This window comes from Helicoverpa armigera, chromosome 15, assembly GCF_030705265.1.
Source record: "Helicoverpa armigera isolate CAAS_96S chromosome 15, ASM3070526v1, whole genome shotgun sequence".
NCBI lineage: Eukaryota > Metazoa > Arthropoda > Insecta > Lepidoptera > Noctuidae > Helicoverpa > Helicoverpa armigera.
The window spans coordinates 9,129,441-9,153,171 of NC_087134.1; the positions used below are offsets into that span (position 1 = coordinate 9,129,441).

Here is a 23,731-nt window from a genome sequence, read left to right on the forward strand (position 1 = left end):
GAGGGCATAGGACCACAAAGGGGTCATAATGATAGCATTGCATAAGCTCAGTACCATTATGTGTTATTACCGAAATAAGGATGCTGCCTATCATGGGTTCGATCCCGTGTGAGACATTATGTGGAAAATTATAGTGTAAGATGTTTTATGGTCCTTGTATTATAAATAAGTATAGAGGTTTGCTTAACTGTGTATTTTTGGTGGGCATTTGGGCATGTAAAAAATATGTTTTACCTGGTGTTTCGTCAGAAATAATTCTACCATGAAAGTAATTCCATAAAATAAAAATAACTTACCTCTACTAAGGTTGGTTAGGCTTTTATAAAGATGTATTTGGAATGTGTAGAAAGAAGCACTATGTTACCGAGCCGTACATTTGACCGCTGGGTCAAAGAAAATGGCCCAGATTTTTTAAATTATTTCGTAACTAAAGTTAACTTATAACAACATTAGTATGAATTTATCTTTTATACTAGTACCTAATTTAATTTTAGAAACTTCAAACACGACATCAACAAATCAATTAAGTATATCAATTTACGTCACTACACAATTTCTCGGAATTAAAACCAGCCAAACAAAGAGCTATTTCTATATTCCCAAAATATTTCAACAATAACCTTATACTTAAAGCTATCAAGAAATTGGTCTTTAGTTCATAAGTTCACTTGCAAAGGCAACTTTTGATCCGTCTGTCACTTTTATCTGTTTCTCGAATATAGACCAGGAGTTCATAATTAGTTGTCAAGTAGATGTGTCGTTTAGGCTGTCGACTCTTGGACTATGATAGGTAGTGATTGATAGATTTAGTTTTCGTTGAAAGCATGATTCAGGTTAGTGGTTCTTAGGTGATAATTGAGGCAATAATTAGAGGAGCTCTTTAATAGGTAGGTACATACCTAAGTACTTCGTTTTGCTCCCTATCTCTGGTTACTACTACTTCCTAGTCTCCTACTCTGATATTATTAAGAGGAAACCTCCGGAAAAAATCGATTTTTTACAACTCTTTTAAGTACTCTTAAAAAGCTACACTTTCACTGGGAAACAAGCGATATTCTACCCATTATTATATTCCAAAGAAAGAACTTGGGTGAAACCGCGGGAAACTAGCAAGCAATGAATAAATAAACAAATTTTTATTCACCTAAAACAAACAACACAAGCTTTTGTATTTTTTTTATTAAAATAAAATTACTCTAAAAATTAGGACCAAAAACTCTTACCCTACTAACTCCCACTGGTCCCTTCATACGACGTTGCTGAAAGTTAAAAGAAAATATCGATTTCCACTACAGAAAACCCTCGAACACTACCTAAGTAGTTGCACGCGTATTCCCCATGAAACAGCTATAGTCGTAGGTAATTTATTTTTCCGTTGGACAACAGGGGAAGGGAATATGGCCATAAATTATAATTTATAACGTTCGTGCGTCAAACGTGATGGTTGATGAGGCAAGTCGGTGTTTGTTTATTTGTTGTTATTTAGTTAGGAAAAATACCTACATAGGTACTGAAAATGGTATAGTTTTAAATCCTCCCTAAACATCTTTCCATTAAAAAGGTTCTTACGTAATTTAACACAATAGTTTAGGAAAAGTTTACGTGGCACACAAAAATGCAAAAAATGGTCTTCATCTTCGCAATGTAATTCACATTTTTTTTTTATCGACGTAAAATCATCAAATGACCCCTCCCGCTGTGGGTTAGCAGCGGTGAGGGAGTGTCAGACTCTTACTGACTAAAATCGTCGTGTTCCGTCATAGGCCTTTTATGTACCAGGGCCGCGGTATCTCTTTCGAACAACCCGCAGCCCCGGCAGTGGCCTGCCGCTGGGGTTGCTGACGTCTCTTTGAGGAGCGCGTGGAACAACGCGCGCCGTCGACACGGGTCTGTCGTCTAGGAAGACAGAGGGACGATGAGCCACCCGAACTCACCGCCCACAGACCCACGCCTACGGTGGCCGGGAGTCATCTCGCGACACCCGGCGCCCATGGTGTCTACCTGGTCCAGCGCGGCGGCCGGGATGAGAGGTGCGGACTCTCTGGCGTTCCGCCTCCTCCTTCTCGAGCATGACCGCTTCGCAGAAGGAGGCGACGGCATCCCATTCCCTCTCGCCCCGGACCATGGCCTGAACCAGGGCCGGACGCGAGAGGTCGCCGCCGCCCAAAGCCTCGACGAGGACCCGGCGGTGCCCTTCCCATGCGGGGCACACCTGGACTGTGTGGTCCACCGTGTCCTCGGGGCTGTCCGCACAATGGTGACACCGGGCGCCTCCTCACGACCGATGCGGTGCAGGTACCTCCCGAAACAACCGTGTCCGGTGAGGACCTGCGTCATGCGGTACGTGAGGGCGCCGTGACTCCTCCCGAGCCACTCCTCAAAGAGGGGACTTACCGCCACGATGGTGGCGTGCCCGCAATGTAATTCACATTTACCTATAAATAAACTACGTAAGTATTAAAGATACCTAGAAAATTAGAAATAGGTATAAGAGTGCATCCATAAGCCGTTCTAATTGCAGGGAAGCCCAGCATGACTCATACACCAGGTAGGGTGAAAGCAATTAACTTAAACCACGGAGCAAGGAAAGACAAGCGGAGATGCCATAACATACAGGTAGGTCAGGCGCCTTCTTCTAGCTCAAATACGTACGTTGGGCATGACCAAAACGATCAATTACGAACGAACTTACGAGGCTTTCGAGTTCTTTGAGAGATCAACAACGATTTTTGGTATAACAAAAAATTTCGGGCCCAAAGAAGGGTGTGAAAGGGCGAAGACAGTAGCGTTCCTCGTCCCCCGCTCACCTTCATTTTGGCGTGCTACTTTCTTAGAAGATTTTCCGTTATGGCACCTCCGCTAGTCATTTTGTTCTCTGTGGCTTAACCCGTTCACCGCGACGCCCTCTTTTTAACAGACATTTTTTTCGCAATGTTTGTTTTGTACCCAACGGTTTTATTGATAGTAATCTGGTAGGAGTTACAGTAAATTGCACTTTCAATTGTTTTTTTTTGTATTGTAAAAATATTCGTGTGTTTTTTCGTTGGAAGTATTTATGTGCTTGTATGTAACATGCGGTGTCGTGGTGTAGTTTTTTACGTCATGTTTTTTGGTGTTTTCATACGTTTAGAAAAAAGCTTATTTATGTAAAAAAGCTTATGTTATCTTTTTCGTGGATCGGGTTAACATGGTGTAGCCTTTTCACGTTTTTTTCCTTAACAGTAAAATTACATTGCAGTTTTTCATAAAATACATAGCTGGTCATTGCGTGAAATTATAAAATCTAAGGACCACTTTAGCTAGGTATTGCTGGAGACTACTTCAGCAGTTTTTTATTCAGGAACTTTTTCAATAAACTTTCTACATAATGAGCATAGCACATTAACATTTCCATTTCAGTATGACGACTGACGAACTCAATTACTGCAATAATTAGCGTACAGTTGATTATTTTAACAGGATTTCGTTCGACATAATAGGGCCAACGAACTGGGCTAAACATCTGTTTTATACGCCATTTCTCGCGAATATACGTTATCATTTTACTAGTGAATTCCTCGACGGTTTTAGATCATTTCTAAAATTACAATGTCCATTGTCCAATTTGCTGTTTGTTATTGTACAATGTATAGGTAACACTTATGAGGTTTTGATTAGCTAAGGCATAGAAATGTTGTTTTAAAGAGATCAGAAGTATCAAAGAAAATTTTTGTTAAGATACTTACTGAGGTGCGCAAAATTAGGCAAATAATGTAGGTAGGTAACTAGTACCACAGATTACTATAATTATAGTGTAGTACGCCCATAATAGTAGGTACCTACACCAGGGAAAAATAAGTGTTTAGAAAAAGAAAGACATCGCGAGTATCGCTAAATAATTACATAGTAAGCAACTAACAACCATTGATATCTACAAGACACCTATCTCAAGACAAACCTTTTTCAGCAGAAAGAAAATGTTACTATGTTTAAAATGTTATAATATTTGAACAAAATAGCTGTTATTTACTATCATAAATACCTTAGGTACCAGATGTCAAGTCATTCAAATCTCTGTCTGTCGTAAGTGATAATGAGGATGTCCGTCCACGGTGTTATCAGACCCCAAAGATCGGTCTTACGGTATGCCTCCCAATACAAAGATATCTAACAGCATAAGCTTGATTATGAGGGTAAATTAATTAGCATTTGTCAGTTTGATTAGCGACTTATATGTACAAAAGATAGTGGTTTTGAGTTTGAAAGCTTGTACAGACAGCTTTAACTTGAATTGAAAGAATAGTCTGATACATGGCTGGTGGTCATCGAACATCTTTTGCAATCGTTAAGAACTAGTAATCAGAAGTCAGAAGTCTAACAATTAGACTTATCGTAGCTGCATCCGGTTAAGCCTGGAGACAGACCCTACCATACAGACGATAGATAGATACTGCTTGGACTGACAGACTCCTCCTATTATCCAAATAGGACAATCAAGATCATAACTTAATCATATTGTCCAATGTGATTGATTCGTCACCTATCTCAAATCTGCCTAGTCTTTTCCAAACTATGTTAGGCTTCAAGTCTTACCGGATACAACTGAGAACCAATGTTTCACAAAGTGCGACTGGCTGGCCAGCTATCTTAACAAATAAGCTTTATTTTTTCCTAAAAAAATAATGTTTTAGTAGCTACAAACTAAGACATCTTTACAACTACATAAAATACTAACCCCTGTCACGCAACAGTCGGTCTCAAAGACCGATCAAATATCCAGACGACGCGGCCATGTTTTATTAGATGATAGTAGGTAATTAAAGGTAATCCCACGTCAGATATGCATTAACTGTAATCCGATGCACTGGTCTGCTGGGCTAAATATAGCTGAAATATATAAATGTTTGTATTTATAGAAGTTTTCAAGAAATCTTGCTCGTTTTCTGATTGCGTTTTCAACTGACTTCAAAATAGGTGTTCTCAGTTTTTATGCGTCTACCGGTCTACTTAGGGTGTTTTTATCTTGTTGAGAACTTCAAGGTACCTACTTGAAATTTCTTAGTGGATATATATATGGCATAAACACTCAAAACTCCTGCAAAAAATTTTTAGGTACTTAGAATTAGCTGATGGTTTAAAGAAAATGCAAAAAAATCTAGTGAAGCACTTAGGTGCTTCACTGCTATTAAGTACTTACCACTTTTTCACGCTTTTAAAAAGTGGTCCTATGATCCTAAAATAGCTTCGACCTGTCAAATCAACCGTGTTCACCGCTGACAGGTTGTAAACACTAATTAGTTGAAGTGTCGACGGATAGATGGCGCTAAACATAGATTACATTTGGTCACAACTGATGGCTATGTTTATAACTAAACAAAGTAAGGAAGATGCTGTAACCTGGCAAGGATCGTTATTATTTTTAGGTAAATTATTTTGTTCGTGGTCGCTTAGTAGCTAGGTCAGAGGACACCAGTAAAGTTGGAATAAAGAAAAAAGTTCAAAACTATGTTACCTACTGAATAAATAACTTAGATGAAAATGGTGATTTTGACGTTGTTTCAGAAATTGAAAAGTACGTTAACTTTTGATCAATTTCTGATACTAAGATTTATTATATATAAATTACAAATGTTAGCTTAATTAAACAGAACTTAATTCATGTCAAAACTATAAACAATCTAGTCTAAGAAAATTACAAAACTACGTTCTAATTATTTCGTAGTGCTATTATTACGCTAGGCCGCTAGGGGGCGGGTTCGAGTGGCGCTCATGCTATTTATTAACATTTTATTTACGTTTCTCAATACGCAGTCTACGCTGGTCCTTTTGTACGGGCGCCAACGAAATGATCCTGATTTTGTTTGTATTGTCTGAGCATGGGCGTGGAGTAGTCTTTGATCTGATTGTTTGTGGGTAGGGCTGCCATCTCGAATTTCGCCAAACCCGGACAAACATTAAAAAAAACCCGGACATTTGGCGTAAATCGCATTTTTTCCCCGAACGAGTGCGATTTTTTTAAAACAAATACAGCCTTACTTATAAACGTGAATTAAATAATAAGTAATACTTAAGGGCTGTTGAAAATTCTTACTTATAAACTGTCTTAACTAACAAGTCTTAATAGTACTTAAGACTTTAAGTAGTGATTAGTTAAGTAATCTGTGATAGTGTTAAGCGTAAAACTAATGAACCTCATTTTTGATCCTCTGCGGGAAGTGAATCTTGGGCGAAGCCAGAGAAAACGAGTTTTCTCAAAAAAAAAAAAAGGGGTTTCGTAAAAACCGCAGGAAATTAATGTCAACTAACTCCTAATCATTACAAACGACTGTAAAAATCAAATAGGTAGATACTTAATTATTTATATTCAAAGTCTACTCCACATCATTCGGTATTCCACATACTATGTATATTTGTAGGTACCTACATTAGAACAGACCGCTCGCGTCCTAGACAAACAAACAAACTGACATACACAGACAACTTACACAAATAGATTCTTTTTATAGCTGCCTTAATTAGACACGCCCTGTATACAACCCTTGCTATAACAACATGTATAGGGTGCTCTTTTGTAAAGAACCCCTTAAAGAGGTGCAAAAGAGGGGGATTAATGTTGCTGGTGCTTAAAAGTGTAAGTGGTTTGACATCGTTATTTTCTTGAAAGGTTTTAAGTAAATCAGTATTAAATTAATGTAAGTACCTACGTAGGTAGTTCGGCTAAGGTTTTTTCTCGCGGATTCACTCGCCTCTTCAAGGAAGATATTCCGGATAGAGCCTTTAGGTAAGAACTTAACCGTTTTCTGAATAGTACCTAACTTTATACCTACCTTTCATCGGATTAAATTGAAATACGCAAGGCAATCTCCGAATTTCAAAGCTGGAATCAACTAACTTTGCAGTTGCGTAAAAATAGGTTTAATATTCTATTACTTGTAAAGCGCCTATTAACATGTTATAGGCAGCTGCGCTTAAACGTCACTTAAGTGTTATTTGTGAAACATTCATTCAAGATAACTTATTTGTTGAATTACCATTGAATTTATAATCTTTGTCTAAGTATTAGCTACTTAAGTAGATTCTAAGTACGTACCTACTTAACTAGGTACTTCTAAGGTTCAAGATGAGTTGTAAAAACTTTCCATGCATCCTACGTGTTAATTATAATGAGTGGGCTTAAAGCAGCTGATTGTCGGCTATGGAAACAATAGTGAGAGAAAGTGTGATGATAGAAGAAAGTTTTTGCATTAAATTAGGATGCCCAAGATTTATACCTACGTTAGTTATATTTAGCCACACACAGGTATATAATCCCCTAGCCGTTTTTCCACGGTTTCACCCGCGTCCCTTGGGAACACGCTTGGGAACTACTGACCTATAGCTTTCCAACAGTAAAGCCCCCTTTATTATATTACTATAGATTTAGGACCGTAACAGACTTTTCAACTTTAAGTTACTTAACCTACAACTGAATTAAATATGAAGTTTGCCCATCATATAATACCTACTGAAGAATAAAATATACACAACACTTTGCGATATCCTTGCATTGGGGTTTCCAGCAAGTAAAACCGCAGAACGACTAGTAAGTTCACCGACATGGTAGTTGCATTCAGCAAGCGCAGCGAAAACCAAGTCAAACAGAGAATAGGTACCAGGCATTCATAACGCACGAACAACTCTAGTGGCTCTTTACTCCGATAAGGACTTTTGACATCCATTCAATACATCTCCTACATCTATAGAGAAAGGATTTCAAACCTTATTGTGAGGTGGTAAGGTGGAAATTGATGGGGACGGTTGAAAGTATCGGCTGGGTGCCTGAACAAGCTGACTGCATTGTTTTTCTTTGTGAGGACAACGCTGAGATGTTGAGAGTGCTTCATGTCGCCTATTTCCTATGTAGGCAATAAATGTCTGTTTCCAATGTTACGTGATTTTATTACGCCTTTGATTTCTACACAATAGGTAGTGAGTAACTAAACCATGAAGAAACTACAAATGGAATGCTTAGAAGCAATGAAGAGAGTTATCCTCTTTCTGAAATGTCACCAAAGCACAGTCAAGTGAGTACTCTTTCGCTCAGACCACGCTTCACCTAGCGCTATGTGCCTTCCTAAGACAACCCTGCAGGCAAATCCCCCTATTCCCAGCGAGACTTCTACTACAGCGAGAATACACCAATCATCAATGTGGAGGCTGTCATCCCTACAACTAACCCTACAACTAACCCTACAACCTTGTATCTTTAGTTTCTGACAGCTGTTCTCGTGCCGTCTTACAATGGAAACTCACTTGAAAGCCATAGGAACGTGTAGTGTCACGGAAGCGAGCCACATTGAGGAGTCTGCTCGAGTGGTCTCCAGTGCACGAGCAGTGACCAGCACTCGCGTAGTTATACAATAGGAGGACTGCTCATTATGTGGGCAATGGCAACTGGATGTGATGGACTCCATAGTTATAGAATAGATAAATGATGAAAAATATTTTTTACTATAGTAACTCTTTGCTTGGTCTTGCAAAGTTAGTATTTATACTTACCTTCTAACTCTTATTGTTTTGAACTATGTAGGTACAATGAATAGAGTGTTGATGAAGATTTTCATCAATATGGTGGTCAAGACTGTCATTCCCACAAATTATTTGCTTGTCTTTAGTTTCCAACAGCTGTTCTCATACCGTCCAACAGTGGAAACCAGTTAGAAAGCCATAGGAACGTGTAGTGACACGGAAGCGAGCCACATCGAGGAGTCTGCTCGAGTGGTCTCCAGTGCACGAGCAGCGACCAGCACTCGTGTAGTTATACAATAGGAGGACTGCTCATTATGTGGACAATGGCAACTGGGTGTGATGGACTGCAGAATAGATATGTAGATTGATAATAAAATGATACAGAAGAATTTACTCGCTGTTGTGAAGTTACAGAATGTAATTATGTACCTATGTTTAAAATTGCCGTCAAAATAATTCTTGCTATGAAATCATTCGAAGGCGCTTCTGACCGGATTTTTTTTGTGTTCCTGTTTGGTTTTGTCCCTTACGTTAAAACGAAAATCACCGCCAATGATACCTACTCAGAAAATCAAAAATGCGTGTCTTCCCAAACGATCCAAACCAATTTAGCAATCAGATAATAAAAAAAAATCTCTCAAGACAAACACATTTTCAACGAAGTCAACATAAACAAATTTTGCAATCAACAAACAAAGAAGGCACAAATTCCCTGCGTCATTCGATATATCATTTCATCATGGTGACACAAAGAACGTAGGATGTGACAATTTGGCGCGCAGTTACCCAATCAGGAGCCAGGACCCTCGTGTTTCGGCATATCCTCGCTCTTGAACGCCAGCCAAGTTCACGGTCAAGAGCAGACCACGGAGTAAGGAAAGATGAACGGAGATGCGATAGTGCAGGTAGGTCAGCCGCCTTCTTCTGGGTCAAAGTCGCACGGTGGGCATGACCAAAACGATCAGTTACGAAGGAACTAATAAGGCGTTCGCGTTCTTTGAAACACCTGTCAACGATTTTTGGTACTGCAATAAATGGTCGGGTCCAAAGAATTCGTTTAAGGGCGAAGACAGTAACGTTCCCCGTTCCCGCATTTTGGCGCTTCACTTTCTTAGGCGATTTTCCGTTATGGCACCTCCGCTAGTTATTTTGTTCTCCATGTAAAGGACGCAGGAGTATGTTCTGGATCGAGGGGTTATATGTGGGTGTCTGGGTGTCTGGGTTTGGGTAGCACGTGTATTTAGATAATGATGTGTAAATTGATAGTTGGTGAAGGAAGTTCAGTTGTTTTGAATATGTCCTATGTTCGTTAACGCAGCAAACATAATACCTAGCGTACATATATGCCTCTCTGTAACGTGAGTCTAGATTTCAAGTGTTAGGTATGTAGTACCTAGGTTCTTATTATTTATCTATGTAGTGTCAGGTACGCGGTTGAACATTAGAAAAAATAAACTGCCTGGTTGCTTTATTCGATTCCCGGGTCGGCTCGAAATCGCTTTGTGACTTTTAGAAACTATCACAAATCAGCTTGGTTGGAAGTTGGTGGTGTTACCTACAGCCCCGTGCCTGGTAGGGCACGTAAAACCCCGGATTGCTCGGTACTCAGTAGCAGTCGTAGATATAATTCGACGTGACTTGAGGCGGAATTGAGGAAACTAAGATATTAGGGCTTGTTTTGTTTATGGTGTTTATGTCTGTAGCCTGTAGCTCACTCAAAAAGAAGAATATTAGAAAAAAAAGTTGTAAGCATCTAATCATAACTTCCTGTGTAGGTATTTATAGCATATAACAAGTCGAAACTTTAATAAAACATCGTGGTAAAATAAGATAAACATCAACAGTCGAACATAGAAGCTCCACTTTTTTGAATTAGTCAAAAAGCTCTCTTCCAAAAAGGGTTTATTAAATATTTGGAAAATAATTCAAGTCATTTCTTTATTAGGCTAGTAATTAAAAAAAAAATGTTTGTGATGTAAAAGTAGTAAAAATAATTGAGAGAAAATTCTATACTTTGTGTTACTTGAGCTCTACAAAACTATCTTCGTAAATGCAAAATTTGGGGATGCAAATTAATTTTCCAGTGTCGCTTGGTAGTTTTTGTAAAATAAAATATCATATTACAAAATTATTTACAGTATTTTTTTTATCAAAACTAAAAAGATTTGTTTACAGTAAGAACAGTTTTTACAACAATCGTTGTGGAAGTAAGTTTGTTCGTTTCATGTTAAAACTGCTTATTTCCGGGTGTTGACTAAGTTATCTCGGGATGCGAGCGATGTCTTAGGTGTCATCTAGTCAATATGTAAATATAAGTATTTTTTGTTAACCAATGGATAGATATAACAATGTTTCCTAATAATACTTTTGTCTGGTAGTATTGGATTATCAGAAAAGTTAAATGAAATGTAGTAATATTTTTTGCAATGAGCTGACAACCCCATCTTCGAATGTCAAACAGAAATGTTTTAATTTTTCGAAATCATTAACGGCTTGTGTATGTTTTATCCATTTAACATTGTTATAAAAACATATTATCAAACATGAACGCTCTAAGTGACATGAATGATGAAGAATTTGTGCCATTTTTGCATAGTTTGGGTGCGGACACTTACAAGAAATCGTTTGAATGGATGTTGAACGATCGCGACTTTGCGGGTGTTTTACGATGGCTTCATAGCAATTTAGATCACAACAATGCTTTGAGTGCCCGTGAGGAATGCCGGTTAGTAAAATTCTATCTATATACTTGCGCAGAATAAGTTTCAAACTCGTAATATTGAATCTTTGATATTACGAATTGATTATTGAAACACGACGCCAGATTTGTTCTGTTCCATTTTTGAATTGCAGTGGTCGCATTCATGCTAAAATTTTGAACAAATTGCTGCAACTTATTAAGTCGTAGTTAAAGCTGCATTTATATTATTTCAAGTTGTAGTTAATACCTTTTGTTTACGTAAACACTAAAATCACAAAACACTATGCATCACTTCATTATCTACCTAGCCCTTCCCCAACTATGTTGAGATAACTTCTTGTCTAACTGGACGCAGCTAAGAACCAGTATTTTCACCCATTTATCATTCATTATACTCTCAAAGAAATAATCCACTCTAAGCTACACTTACATCAATGTAAGAAGCAGAATATTACAGCCCACAGTAGCATTAAAATTAATCACTTTCTTTAAATTTCAGTTACATAGAATTAGAAAAGAAAGGGCAGCTGCTTTCCTCAGAAGATCTAGAAGCTTCCACCAGGCGCCTACAAGAGCAGCATGAAGGTATTTGTTTACCAGGAGATAAGGAAGCTAAAGAGGATGTGCAAATGGACATTAAGATGTTACAAGAAAGGTTGCTTATGTTGGGGAAGCAGGAAACAGTGCTGGCAGACTTGAAGAGACGGAATAAGTATGTTTATTCAATTTCAGATACAATACACACACACACTATAAATCATAATACTTACCTGCAAAATAGCTCTCAATAATTATGTGCTTTGCTAATTTTGTGTATAAATTCCACCATTTTGTTACAAAAAAGGGTATAAATGAAGAACCGCTCAACTATATATAAATAGTAAATTATTGTATGCCATTATGGTTGCAATCAGTAATAAAGCCATGTTATTGTTTCTGACAACCAGTCATACTAAGGGTTTCAGGTTGCTGTTATGACTGGGTTCAGGTCATGCAGTCATTCTATATAAAAACTCCAACTGTCACATAGTTGTGAAAAGACTAGGTAGATTGCACTTCTCAAAATATTTCTAAATGCTTCTTATTCTGAATTTCCAGACTGACAAAAGAGGAATTATCCCTAGAGATATCCAAGTTGAACTCATCATACCTTCAATGGAAGGACGATGAGAGTGCGGCTGGTCAAGAGTGCTTGACCCTCGCGCAGGAGGTGGAAACCATCACCGATGGACTCTTAGAAGTGATTGCTGATACTCTAGATATGTACAGCAACTGTCATTGTGATAAGGTAATGATTTTTCTACTTATTTTTACTCAGTTATTACATTTAATTAAGAATTTAATCATCTTTGAGGAAAATCTTACAAAGGGTTGAACAAAACATGTTTTATTAACTATAAATAAAAATCACTATTATTATGCTTATTTATCATCAAATGTTCAAATTGTTTTTACTGAATTTTTAATTATGGTACGAGTATTTTCGCTTATTACTCTGTTTTCAGTACCATTAAAAATTTAAAAAATCTGTGTTTTTTAGGTGATTGCAAAGAAGTTCTTCACATTTGGACCATTTGACACATACAGACAATCGCAGACACTATTCAGGTCACACTTTGAGCTATTTACATCCAAGAGGTTTTCTAGAAGAATTAATGATAGTTCTTCTGATGAGGAGTTGAAAGCTGTGCTTGTGGAAGCCACGAGTTTGGAGGAAAAGTGAGTGCTGTGTAACTAATTAATTTGTTTTTCTTATTGCTGGTGGGATGTTAGTTTCACTAGTTTTTGAGGAAATTAATTATTTTTAATTGCATCCAAGTATATTGTAGAGGCCTATGTTCAGCAGTGGATGGATGTCCTATGGCTGTGATGATGATGATGACATGATGACAAAGTTGTGTAGTTTTAAAACCACGCAAAAAAGGGATGTAGTACATAATCGTTAATCGTTACTCTGTGATTTTTACGATGTCATTTTTAAATATGCGCCTTACACATATTATGTGAAAAAGGTTTGCTTTTTTTTTAATTTTCAATAAATTCAGTTATTTACATTATCTTATGTAAGTTTTTTGTGTTTTCAGATTGTCTGATGCAATAGAAGCCTACATAGAATCGAAAGTGGAGCTCGCAGGAGAACAAGCGAAGTTGACACTATTGGCAAACTACAAAGATGTCCATCCTAGTCAAATTACGTACGTACCAAACTTGTAATACATGTAATGAATGTTAAGGTGTCTACACACCAAAGCCGCTGATGCCGGCGGCACAGCCCGGCGCACACTGGGCGGTAAATTTCGCTCGCCTTTCGTAGGAATTTTTGAAAAATGAAGTTTGTTTTCGGTATATTTTGAGTATGTAGGATTGTTGGGGACATCAAAGCATACACCAATTAATGGATCTAGGCATTTAAAAAAATATATACACGAAGATAAGAGGGTTTGTTCATTTTCAATGTATGGAATTGGAGTTTCTTTTCCTCATAAAACCTTTTCTTTATGTCATGTACGGCTGAAACTTTCAGGGGTTGTTTTTCAGACCTTAGTGAAGGTATATAATCAATCATCTTGTTCCCGCACGGTCCCGCCTAAAAGTTATGGGCTAAATAAAAATGCCTATTTTGATGATTTTATCCGTCATCTTTAGGTACTTAAATGACAGTTATTTATTTTTTGTGCATCTTATCAAGTACATAGTACAATAATTATTTACTTTTGACCTTAAATACCCCCACTCCACGAGAAATAGGTACCGGAATACCTCCATTATTCTATTGGTTGCTGTTTTGTCATCATGCGTTGATTTCAAGTTATTTTTTACTAAAATTGTCGGCAAATATCAGTACTGATCTACTGACTGAGTGCCACAGGTGTTCCGTATTACAGATTAAATAGAACACATTCACCTAAAGTGCATTTCCTAGAATACCTTGATTTTAAAGTATTCTCATGAACGGCCCTATTGTTAAATAATTCCATAATCTGGTCTTTCCAGGAAAACAATAACACCAAACAAAGGATCAGGTAGCGCAAAAATAGTCATAAATAACGACTGTACTAATGACCCTTTATTGAACCATAATTCATTGTTATAATACAGTTGTAAAAAACGTAAGTGTCTCGTCTAATTAGTGATAATCTCTTTTTTTTAAGTTCACTGCCTTCAGGTATTTTATTATTATTTTGTCGAAATGAATGTGTATAAATACGGAAAGGATTTTTTTTTCAAATCACTTATCATTACCGATTCGTATCGTAACGTTCTAATCTAGTGAAATTATTGTGCTCATTATGGAAGGACTTACCTCAAATCTTGATATATTTATATTCATGCGACAAAATAGTTTTGATTCTAATGTTCTATATCAGAAAGTATCTGTGAACGCTTTGCATTCAGAAAAAAACAAGATCACGTTGAAAAGATTTTGTTCTACGCTTACAAGTAATCTCAAGAAAAGTGGAAATCAGCTAACAGTACAGTAGAAAATTTTACTAGGAAATATGCAGAGTGGTTGGACTTGGAAGTGAATTGGCCGGCACTGGAACAAGATAGAACCGAAATGGATTGTGAAAATCAGGAAATGGAATTAGAGTCTGCGACAGAAACAACCGATTGCTCTCCAAGTACATCCTTTGATTCACCTGCTCCAAAAGCATTAGTTTCAACGTCAACGTCAACCGCAACACATCTATCAAGGAAGAAGTTTGTCGATCTGAGTCCTCTTCAAAAAAAACGCAGAACGGAAAATTTGGTCGCCGACAATGACTTCGATACCTTGGCCTATGCTTTAATAAATAAAGCTACTGAAAATGAAAGCCAGAAAGATATCGCTGAGTTATTAAGGCATATTATCCGTCATCCCGAAGATGCATCAGCGCTACGCGCTTGTATTAAGCCAAAACAGAGAGTGATTTCTGCAGACAAGGCTCTTGGAATTTCAACTTCTTTAGGACTGTCAAAATGGCAATACACTACCCTAAAACAAGCAACAAAATCTATGGGTTGTGATGTTTTTCCTTGTTATGGTGCTTTAACTGACGAGAAAAAGAAGTGTTACGTAGAACAAAGAGATATGCAAATAACTGACACACAAGTAAAGCTGAGATTACAATCTATGTTGGATTTAACAGTGAAGAGATTATTCCAATCTCTTAACACTGAAAATATAAACAATAATTTGACTCTGACCAGTAAATGGGGTTTTAACGGTGCCTCTGGACAAAGCAATTATAAACAGGCAATGGAAGGTGGAGACGATTCTAGCATTTTCATGTGCTCATTCGTGCCTCTAAAAATTGAAAATGGGGAATTGGAGATAATTTGGGAAAATCCCAAACCATCCTCAACTTTTTATTGCCGACCAATTTATTTTAAATTTGCCAAAGAAAATGATTTGAATATACAAGAAGAAATGGCGTTAATTGAATCTGAAATTGCTTCTCTACAGCCTACTGTTATTGATGGCATACACGTAAACCACAACCTACACATGACGATGATTGATGGTAAGATTACTTCGATCTTATCGAACACATCATCAGCGACATGTGATGTGTGCCAAGCGAAACCCAAGGAGATGAATGACATAGACCAGGTTTTACTGAAAAAGCCTACGGAGGAAATTTATAAGTTTGGCCTGTCTACGCTTCATGCTCGCATTAGATGCATGGAATGCATCCTACATATTGCATACCGTGCTGAATTTAAGAAATGGCAGGCCAAAGGCGATGAATTTAAAGAAAAGCTGGCTATTAGGAAAAAAATAATTCAAGAAGGGTTCTGGAATAAAATGGGACTTCGCGTGGATGTGGTGAAACAGGGTTCTGGAACAACGAATGATGGAAACACTGCAAGGAGATTTTTTGCTGATCCCGAAGCCACTGCTCAAATAACAGGTATAGATGCAGATCTGATACGAAGCTTTGGAGTAATTCTCCAGGTGATTTCATGCGGAGAATTTGTCGACGTTGAAAAGTTCAGAGCCTACTGTCACGCAACTGCAAAAAAGTTTATTGAACTTTATTCTTGGTACTACATGCCTTCAAGTGTTCATAAATTGCTCATCCATGGTGCCGACATTATAGAGCACAACAACTTTATCCCAATTGGTAAATTATCCGAAGAAGCCTCTGAAGCGCGCAACAAAGACTTTAAGCATTTTCGGTGTTTCCGCTCACGAAAGATTAGTAGAGTAGCTACGAATGAAGACATCATTCATAATCTCTTGGTTTCGTCTGATCCCTACATTTCTAGCATTAGACCTAAAATAAGGCAACTTAAATACCAACCTCTTTCAGAAGAAGCTAAATTATTGTTGTCATTAACTTCCACTGAAAATAAAGAAAATTTTGAATTTGTGAATGTTGAAGACTGCCCTGATCATGATTAATATATTTTTTCTTTTTATGGACTATTTAAATTTTATTTTTTTAGTCATTTTGCCAATATTTACTTTTTTAAGTCTTATAATAGTTTTTTTTTATATATATAATATACATTACATTCATATTCTTTCCGTATTTATACACATTCATTTCAACAAAATAATAATAAAATACCTGAAGGCAGTGAACTTAAAAAAAAGAGATTATCACTAATTAGACGAGACACTTACGTTTTTTACAACTGTATTATAACAATGAATTATGGTTCAATAAAGGGTCATTAGTACAGTCGTTATTTATGACTATTTTTGCGCTACCTGATCCTTTGTTTGGTGTTATTGTTTTCCTGGAAAGACCAGATTATGGAATTATTTAACAATAGGGCCGTTCATGAGAATACTTTAAAATCAAGGTATTCTAGGAAATGCACTTTAGGTGAATGTGTTCTATTTAATCTGTAATACGGAACACCTGTGGCACTCAGTCAGTAGATCAGTACTGATATTTGCCGACAATTTTAGTAAAAAATAACTTGAAATCAACGCATGATGACAAAACAGCAACCAATAGAATAATGGAGGTATTCCGGTACCTATTTCTCGTGGAGTGGGGGTATTTAAGGTCAAAAGTAAATAATTATTGTACTATGTACTTGATAAGATGCACAAAAAATAAATAACTGTCATTTAAGTACCTAAAGATGGCGGATAAAAATCATCAAAATAGGCATTTTTATTTAGCCCATAACTTTTAGGCGGGACCGTGCGGGAACAAGATGATTGATATTATATACCTTCACTAAGGTCTGAAAAACAACCCCTGAAAGTTTCAGCCGTACATGACATAAAGAAAAGGTTTTATGAGGAAAAGAAACTCCAATTCCATACATTGAAAATAAACAAACCCTCTTATCTTCGTGTATATATTTTTTTAAATGCCTAGATCCATTAATTGGTGTATGCTTTGATGTCCCCAACAATCCTACATACTCAAAATATACCGAAAACCAATTTCATTTTTCAAAAAATCCTACGAAAGGCGAGCGAAATTTACCGCCCATAGTGCGGCGGCCCAACCCGCCGGCCGTATTTTGTACAATCATGCCGCCGGCTTTCATAGAGTATTTGACAATTACTATACCCTATCCACGGAAGCAAGAGCTAAAAGGTAAACAAAGAATGACACTTTTTCACATCGGTCGGGTTATACCGCCATCTTGAAAAACTGTCATTCTTTGTTTACCTTTTAGCTCTTGCTTCCGTGGATAGAGTATAGAACACCACATGCCGCGGCAGTCGTGCCGCCGGGCTGTGCCGCCGGGTCAGCGGCTTTGGTGTGTAGACCCCATTAAATTTATTATCATGTATTTTGAAAATAAAAGACTGTCATAATGGTAAAGCATATCTTAGATAGGTACTTATTTAATGTAAAGCTTGTTACAGAGACTTTATAGGTACTTATCCGAACATAAATGATAATTAAATATTTTGCAAATGGGTTCAAAACAACACTACGTCAAAAAATTTTCGTGAAGTCGGTATTTCCTATCTGATTATCTTGAGAAGAAAGACTGAAACAAATTCAAGGATTGTCTTTACATACATTTCTAACACCATTTATAATAGAAATATTTTAATGGAAATATAGAAAAAAAAGTTAATAAACAATTTTTCCCCAGGTCATGCCTACTAGAAGCTCAGAGTGAACTAGAAATACTGGACCAAGAAGAAACCATTTTGTATCAACAAGTGCACAACGCGGCCAGACAACTGGTTGATACTCGCACCAACCTTGCTGTGGAGACCGTTGCTAACTGTGCTTTAGCCGTAAGACAGTAAGTTATTTTGTTATTAATGTTAAGAATAATACAGGTATTAGTAGTAATCTATGAGACAAGAGGAAACCATTTTGTATCAACAAGTGCACAACGCGGCCAGACAACTGGTTGATGCTCGCACCAACCTTGCTGTGGAGACTGTTGCTAACTGTGCTTTAGCTGTTAGACAGTAAGTTATATTGTTTAGGAATGTTAAGAATAATACAGGTATTAGTAGTAATCTATGAGACAAGAAGAAACCATTTTGTATCAACAAGTGCACAACGCGCCAGACAACTGGTTGATGCTCGCACCAACCTTGCTGTGGAGACCGTTGCTAACTGTGCTTTAGCTGTTAGACAGTGAGTTATTTTGTTTATGAATGTTAAGAATAATACAGGTATTAGTAGTAATCTATGAGACAAGAAGAAACCATTTTGTATCAACAAGTGCACAACGCGGCCAGACAACTGGTTGATACGCACCAACCTCGCTGTGGAGACCGTTGCTAACTGTGCTTTAGCTGTTAGACAGTGAGTTATATTGTTTATAAATATTCAGAATAATGCAGGTTTTGATAGTTATCTATAGGAAGTTCTACTAGACCAAGAAGAAACCATTTTGTATCAACAAGTGCACAACGCGGCCAGACAACTGGTCGATACTCGCACCAACCTTGCTGTGGAGACCGTTGCTAACTGTGCTTTGGCTGTTAGACAGTGAGTTATATTGAGAACTGATTAAAATATCCATTTAATCAATCAGCTTGTGCTTTGACTGAACAAACTGATAGCTGCATTTATGCATTGATAGATGTTTGAAGCAAAAGATATTCTAACAGGTTGGCTGAGACATGTGTGTTCATAATAATTTAGGTTTTGGTACTAATTTAAGAGGGTACATGTCTAAAACAATTACAATGGCACTGATCTATTATAGAAAAGGTAAGCTGCAGTAACAAATATAACACTGATTGACTCCTGTGCGAAAACACGAAAGCAAGCAAGTTAACTACATATTATAGCTAGTCTAACCACAAGGTTGTATTACCGGGTATACCTGTTTTATGTATTTGCACATTGCTACATTATGTGCTGTCGAGCTGTTGCATACAGTGTGTGTTTACACACAAGTCTGTGTCACATACTAACATCAAAATATCCATTAAACTCCATATTCCCTTCACAGACAAGTACACATAGACCTATCCCACCTACTGGACACATGTCAGCGAGCGCTCTCCCTGGACCGCGTGCTGTACACAGCACTCCGACACGAGCTGAAGGCTGTTGAGGAGTTCCTGCAGCTCGCAGACCAGATCAAGCAGTACGCTATGGCTGATGGCAGAGCTGTGCTCAGCAGGATTGTGAGTAGATGAGGCATTTTCGTTTGTTATATAAAATACTATTCCTTTTTCCACGCGGTTTCACCCGCGTCCCGAGGTCAACTACAGTCTGTTTCCGAATAAAATATAGCGTACATTACTCAGGATAATGTAGCTTTCCAGTAGTGAATGAACCCTCCTTATTAGATCTGAGTTACAGAGCCTTTAGGCTAGAAGCCAACAAACGAAATAATATAACTAACTGATTTCTCGCGGTTTCACTCTCGCCCCGTAGAAACTACTGTCTGTACCGGGATAAAATATAGCCATATACAGTGAAATAATTTTTCCAATCGGTTTAATAATTTCGGAGTCTCGGGCGGAGGGGTTGAATATAGCTGTCGTAACTTTGTGGTGGCTCAAAACTAACTGTATAAACATTCTCATGTACTTTTGCCCAATCAAAAAGTAAATAGAATATTAAATTAAATTATTAATATATTTTCAGGACTCCATGAAAGCGATATGCGCCGAACAATCTACCTGCGAAGAAAAACTCCAATCATCAGACATTCTAGTTCAAGCATTACTACACATATTAGGTGCTCAGTCAGGAGACCCGAGCCTTATAGTAAAGTTATACAATGAGACAAAAGAACAGGTGAAGGAGTTACAACATAATGTGGACGATGAATGTAGGAGACGAGAGAATTTTACTGAAAAATAGTAAGTATTATGACATTGGATAGTCGGGTACAAGGTACATTCTATCTATGCTAAGATTGATAGAAAGTCTTTTCGGTTCTCAAAACTGTGGTGATTGGATCACATTTTAGAGAACCGAGAAGACTTATAATTATATGTATCCTGAGGGAACTAGTGAGCCTTTTTGCACTCGAATAAAAGGAGATGTTTCAAATCCGGACCACTACATATATGCACAGTACTTCGATAAATCCAGAAAAATCTAAAGAATTCCTGAAAAATACAGATAAACTGCTTAAATGCGTACTTTTCTTGTAATATTTCGTTATTTATCAGTAAGTTTTATTTATTTTCAATTTAGATACACACAGTTTATTACAGTGAGCCCACAAAAAACTGCGATGCGATGCGACTCGACTCCGCATCGCATTTTGCAATTTTGAATTTCTGTTATTCTGTATTTTATAATTTCCATTTTTGTATATTTTATTTACGTATTTTCTTTCAGCAAAGAATCAGCCCAGCTCCGTACGTACCTGTACGACGGCTGCACGCGTCAGCCGCGGCGCAGCGACCGCGCGGTGTCGGCGCTGACGCATACACTGAAGCAACACATGCAGATATTCGATAACAGAGTGCTGGACGCTAGTAATTTGTTTGCTAGTGTTAAGGTATGTGGAATAAATAAATTTAATTAATTTCGATTAAAACTTAAATATATGTGTCTTCTAAACTACTTTAAATAAATATTATCAAGAGGAAACTTGCTCTTGTTCCGAAAGTTGAATGGCTCCGAAACTACGGACCTGATTGAAAATGTCTTTTCATGTTAAGAAGTTACACTCTGACTGTATATAGCTATAAGTTAATTGTCCGAATACGAGAAGAGTTTGTCCCGGGCTGCGTACGAAACTGCGGGGAACAGCTAGAAATCTATACTAATATTATAAAGCTGAAGAGTTTGTTTGTTTGTGTGAACGCGCTAATCTCAGGAACTACTGGCCCGATTTGAAAATTTATTTCAATGTTAGATAGCCCATTTATCGAGGAAGGCTATAGGCTACTTTTATGGGAAGTAGTTCCCACGGGATGCGGGTGAAACCGCTGGCAGAAGCTAGTAAATAATAAAGCTCAATGTTCCCAAAAAATTTAAATTAACCTAATGTTCATAAATTCAAATATTGATTTACTATCTATTATTATTTTCAGAACGGTGATAAGCACAATCTCAGAAAACTATGGCAGTGGTTCTTAACAGACCCAGCTCGACTTCTACATGCGTTAAAGAATGCCAACTGCAATATTTAATCTATTAAAAAAACCTAATCTATGGAAGCTTTCTTACCACGGGCTTAGGAGGTATGACGTGTGAAATTGACGCCCATTAAGGCTGCCTGTCCTCCGGAGCGGAGCTAGGCTGCAGAGTGGAGAAACTGAGAAATATTAACCAATAGGATTTATTTCAAGTTGTCATATTATGTAATGTGAAAACGAAGTCTTTTTATGTATGACGTGTAAGCAATGCTAAGGTTGTGTTTTATAGGACGCAGTTCCTAATTATTGTGTTCTATATTCAACGAATATTATATGAATTGTAACTATTCACCATATATAATAATTATTACTACTGTTTAAAGTATAATATACTCAATATGTGTAATGCAAGACCTATTTAGAAGTTCATAGACAACTTAACCGTCAATTTTCTTAAAACAATTGTGTACTATGTATTTTAATGTTTAATTTTCAAAGTAAACAGTTGTTTTAAGGAAACTTACATATTGTCGATTTATATACCCAGTGTTATATAAAATGTTTAAATTATGTAACCTCTTATGTACACAATATACACGTTTAAAAAATTATAATAGGGCACAGTAAGTTTGATACTGGCAACAGTGGCACCTAATATTATTTTTCTATTTATGAAAATGTTACTGCCACCCTTATTTCTCCTGTACTATACAATAACAGAAAAAGTTTCTGTAAAATTATTCTTGATACAAGAATACATAACTGTACAACTAGATTAATTTTATACATATTTTAAATGTTTTTACATGTATTTATGTATGTATATGCATGTCTACAAAGCAATAATTTGTATAACCCAGTTACAAATGAAAGTGCCTTCAAATAAAACATGTACTCTTGTATAAAATAACTTTTTATTACTTAAACCTACTTATCAACAAAGGTATAAAAGTCTCTATAAATAAATTACTAAATTGATCACAATTCTAGAGAAATATGTACATGACTTATAAATAATTGTAATATTTGTTCTCCACAACTAATTTTGTTCACCAAAAATTCGTAGTAGCACCATAGAAAAGGGCTAACATATTTTGGTAAGACAAAGTTCATAACATGTTATGTTTGGTGCGATACGAATAGAAAATAATGCCTTAGACTTTGGATGTACAAAAAACCATGTTAGTCACGTAACAAAATGGTTTTTGATCTTGTAATCTACCAAAAAAGATTGACTTTTAATTAATAGTCTTGAAAATCTGAGAAAAAAAATCTACGTGTACTTTCGTAAGTCTTACAAGTGTTTTAGGCAGTGTACTTTATGTAAAATCAGTTCCTTGACTTGAAACATTATTTCCATTATTGGAGAAATGATTAACAACTCCATCGCACTCTGCTTTAAAGTGCTTGTCGAACTAATTTTGGCGATCTTTCAGACTTCCAGGGCTACTCCAAAGCCGTTTGATGCTTCTAGCATATGGAGTTGCATTCGATAACGTTATTCAACTTCCCAATACCTTTAACACCTACTAAAATTTAGCACCTTTTCTTGTTGCTTTGTTTTGTCGATTTCTTCCAAAAGATCGTTTTGCCAATTCTTCCCTCCTCAGTTTCAGCAGATGTCTCATTTTATCCCTACGGTTTAGTAGTCAATAAGCTCAGTCCCAAGTAGGTCGTGGTGGTTTCCTGAGCAGCGTGTCTTCTGGCGCGATGTGTATGGGGTTGTTGAAGTCCACCTCAATGTGCTCCGGGATCGAGTCGAAGTATGTTATGTGGTCGTTTAAATTGTCTGCAACATAGGAATACATTAGTTTGTAAAATTAGGGAAACTTCTACTGGAACGAATACTGGAAAGATCGACATAAGCACACAGCATTTTTTTTAAATGCTGTTGGTAAGTCTGCATTTTAAGGGACAAAAAAATTACAGTGAAGTTTCCTAAATGCATATCTTGCCGTCATTTTTTTTCTGTTCTTGAAAGAAGGGATCATGTAAAAAGGTAATTATCAAATTGCCTTTATTGGTCTCCATTTGGATCCAAATAGCTCATAATTTGGTGG

The 23,731-nt window shown here is 37.0% G+C and overlaps 2 protein-coding genes across 2 annotated transcripts in view; one reads left to right on the forward strand and one right to left on the reverse strand.

Moving 5' to 3' along the window:
- The first annotated feature begins 10,945 nt into the window (after positions 1 to 10,945).
- Positions 10,946 to 22,572, forward strand: LOC135117854 (augmin complex subunit dgt3-like). Its single transcript, XM_064038213.1, has 10 exons — positions 10,946 to 11,212; positions 11,688 to 11,900; positions 12,287 to 12,476; positions 12,729 to 12,907; positions 13,273 to 13,383; positions 18,251 to 18,406; positions 19,577 to 19,754; positions 20,221 to 20,438; positions 20,926 to 21,088; positions 21,627 to 22,572. The coding sequence occupies exons 1-10, from the start codon at positions 11,031 to 11,033 to the stop codon at positions 21,723 to 21,725; spliced, it is 1,689 nt and encodes a 562-aa protein (XP_063894283.1). The 5' UTR covers positions 10,946 to 11,030; the 3' UTR covers positions 21,726 to 22,572.
- The window catches only part of LOC110376221 (A disintegrin and metalloproteinase with thrombospondin motifs 16), a 47,708-nt gene continuing 46,543 nt past the window's right edge, over positions 22,567 to 23,731 (reverse strand). Inside the window, 1 exon segment of the mRNA XM_064038212.1 lies at positions 22,567 to 23,460. Within this exon segment, the coding sequence (XP_063894282.1) occupies positions 23,330 to 23,460 (131 nt within the window). The 3' untranslated portion in view covers positions 22,567 to 23,329.

Bases quoted from the DNA above. Each gene is read 5' to 3' on its own strand.
- LOC135117854 (XM_064038213.1), top strand. From the start codon at position 11,031: ATGAACGCTCTAAGTGACATGAATGATGAAGAATTTGTGCCATTTTTG. The intron at 11,901-12,286 runs GTATGTTTATTC...CTGAATTTCCAG, and splicing joins GACTTGAAGAGACGGAATAA to ACTGACAAAAGAGGAATTAT. The intron at 19,755-20,220 runs GTGAGTAGATGA...ATATATTTTCAG, and splicing joins GAGCTGTGCTCAGCAGGATT to GACTCCATGAAAGCGATATG.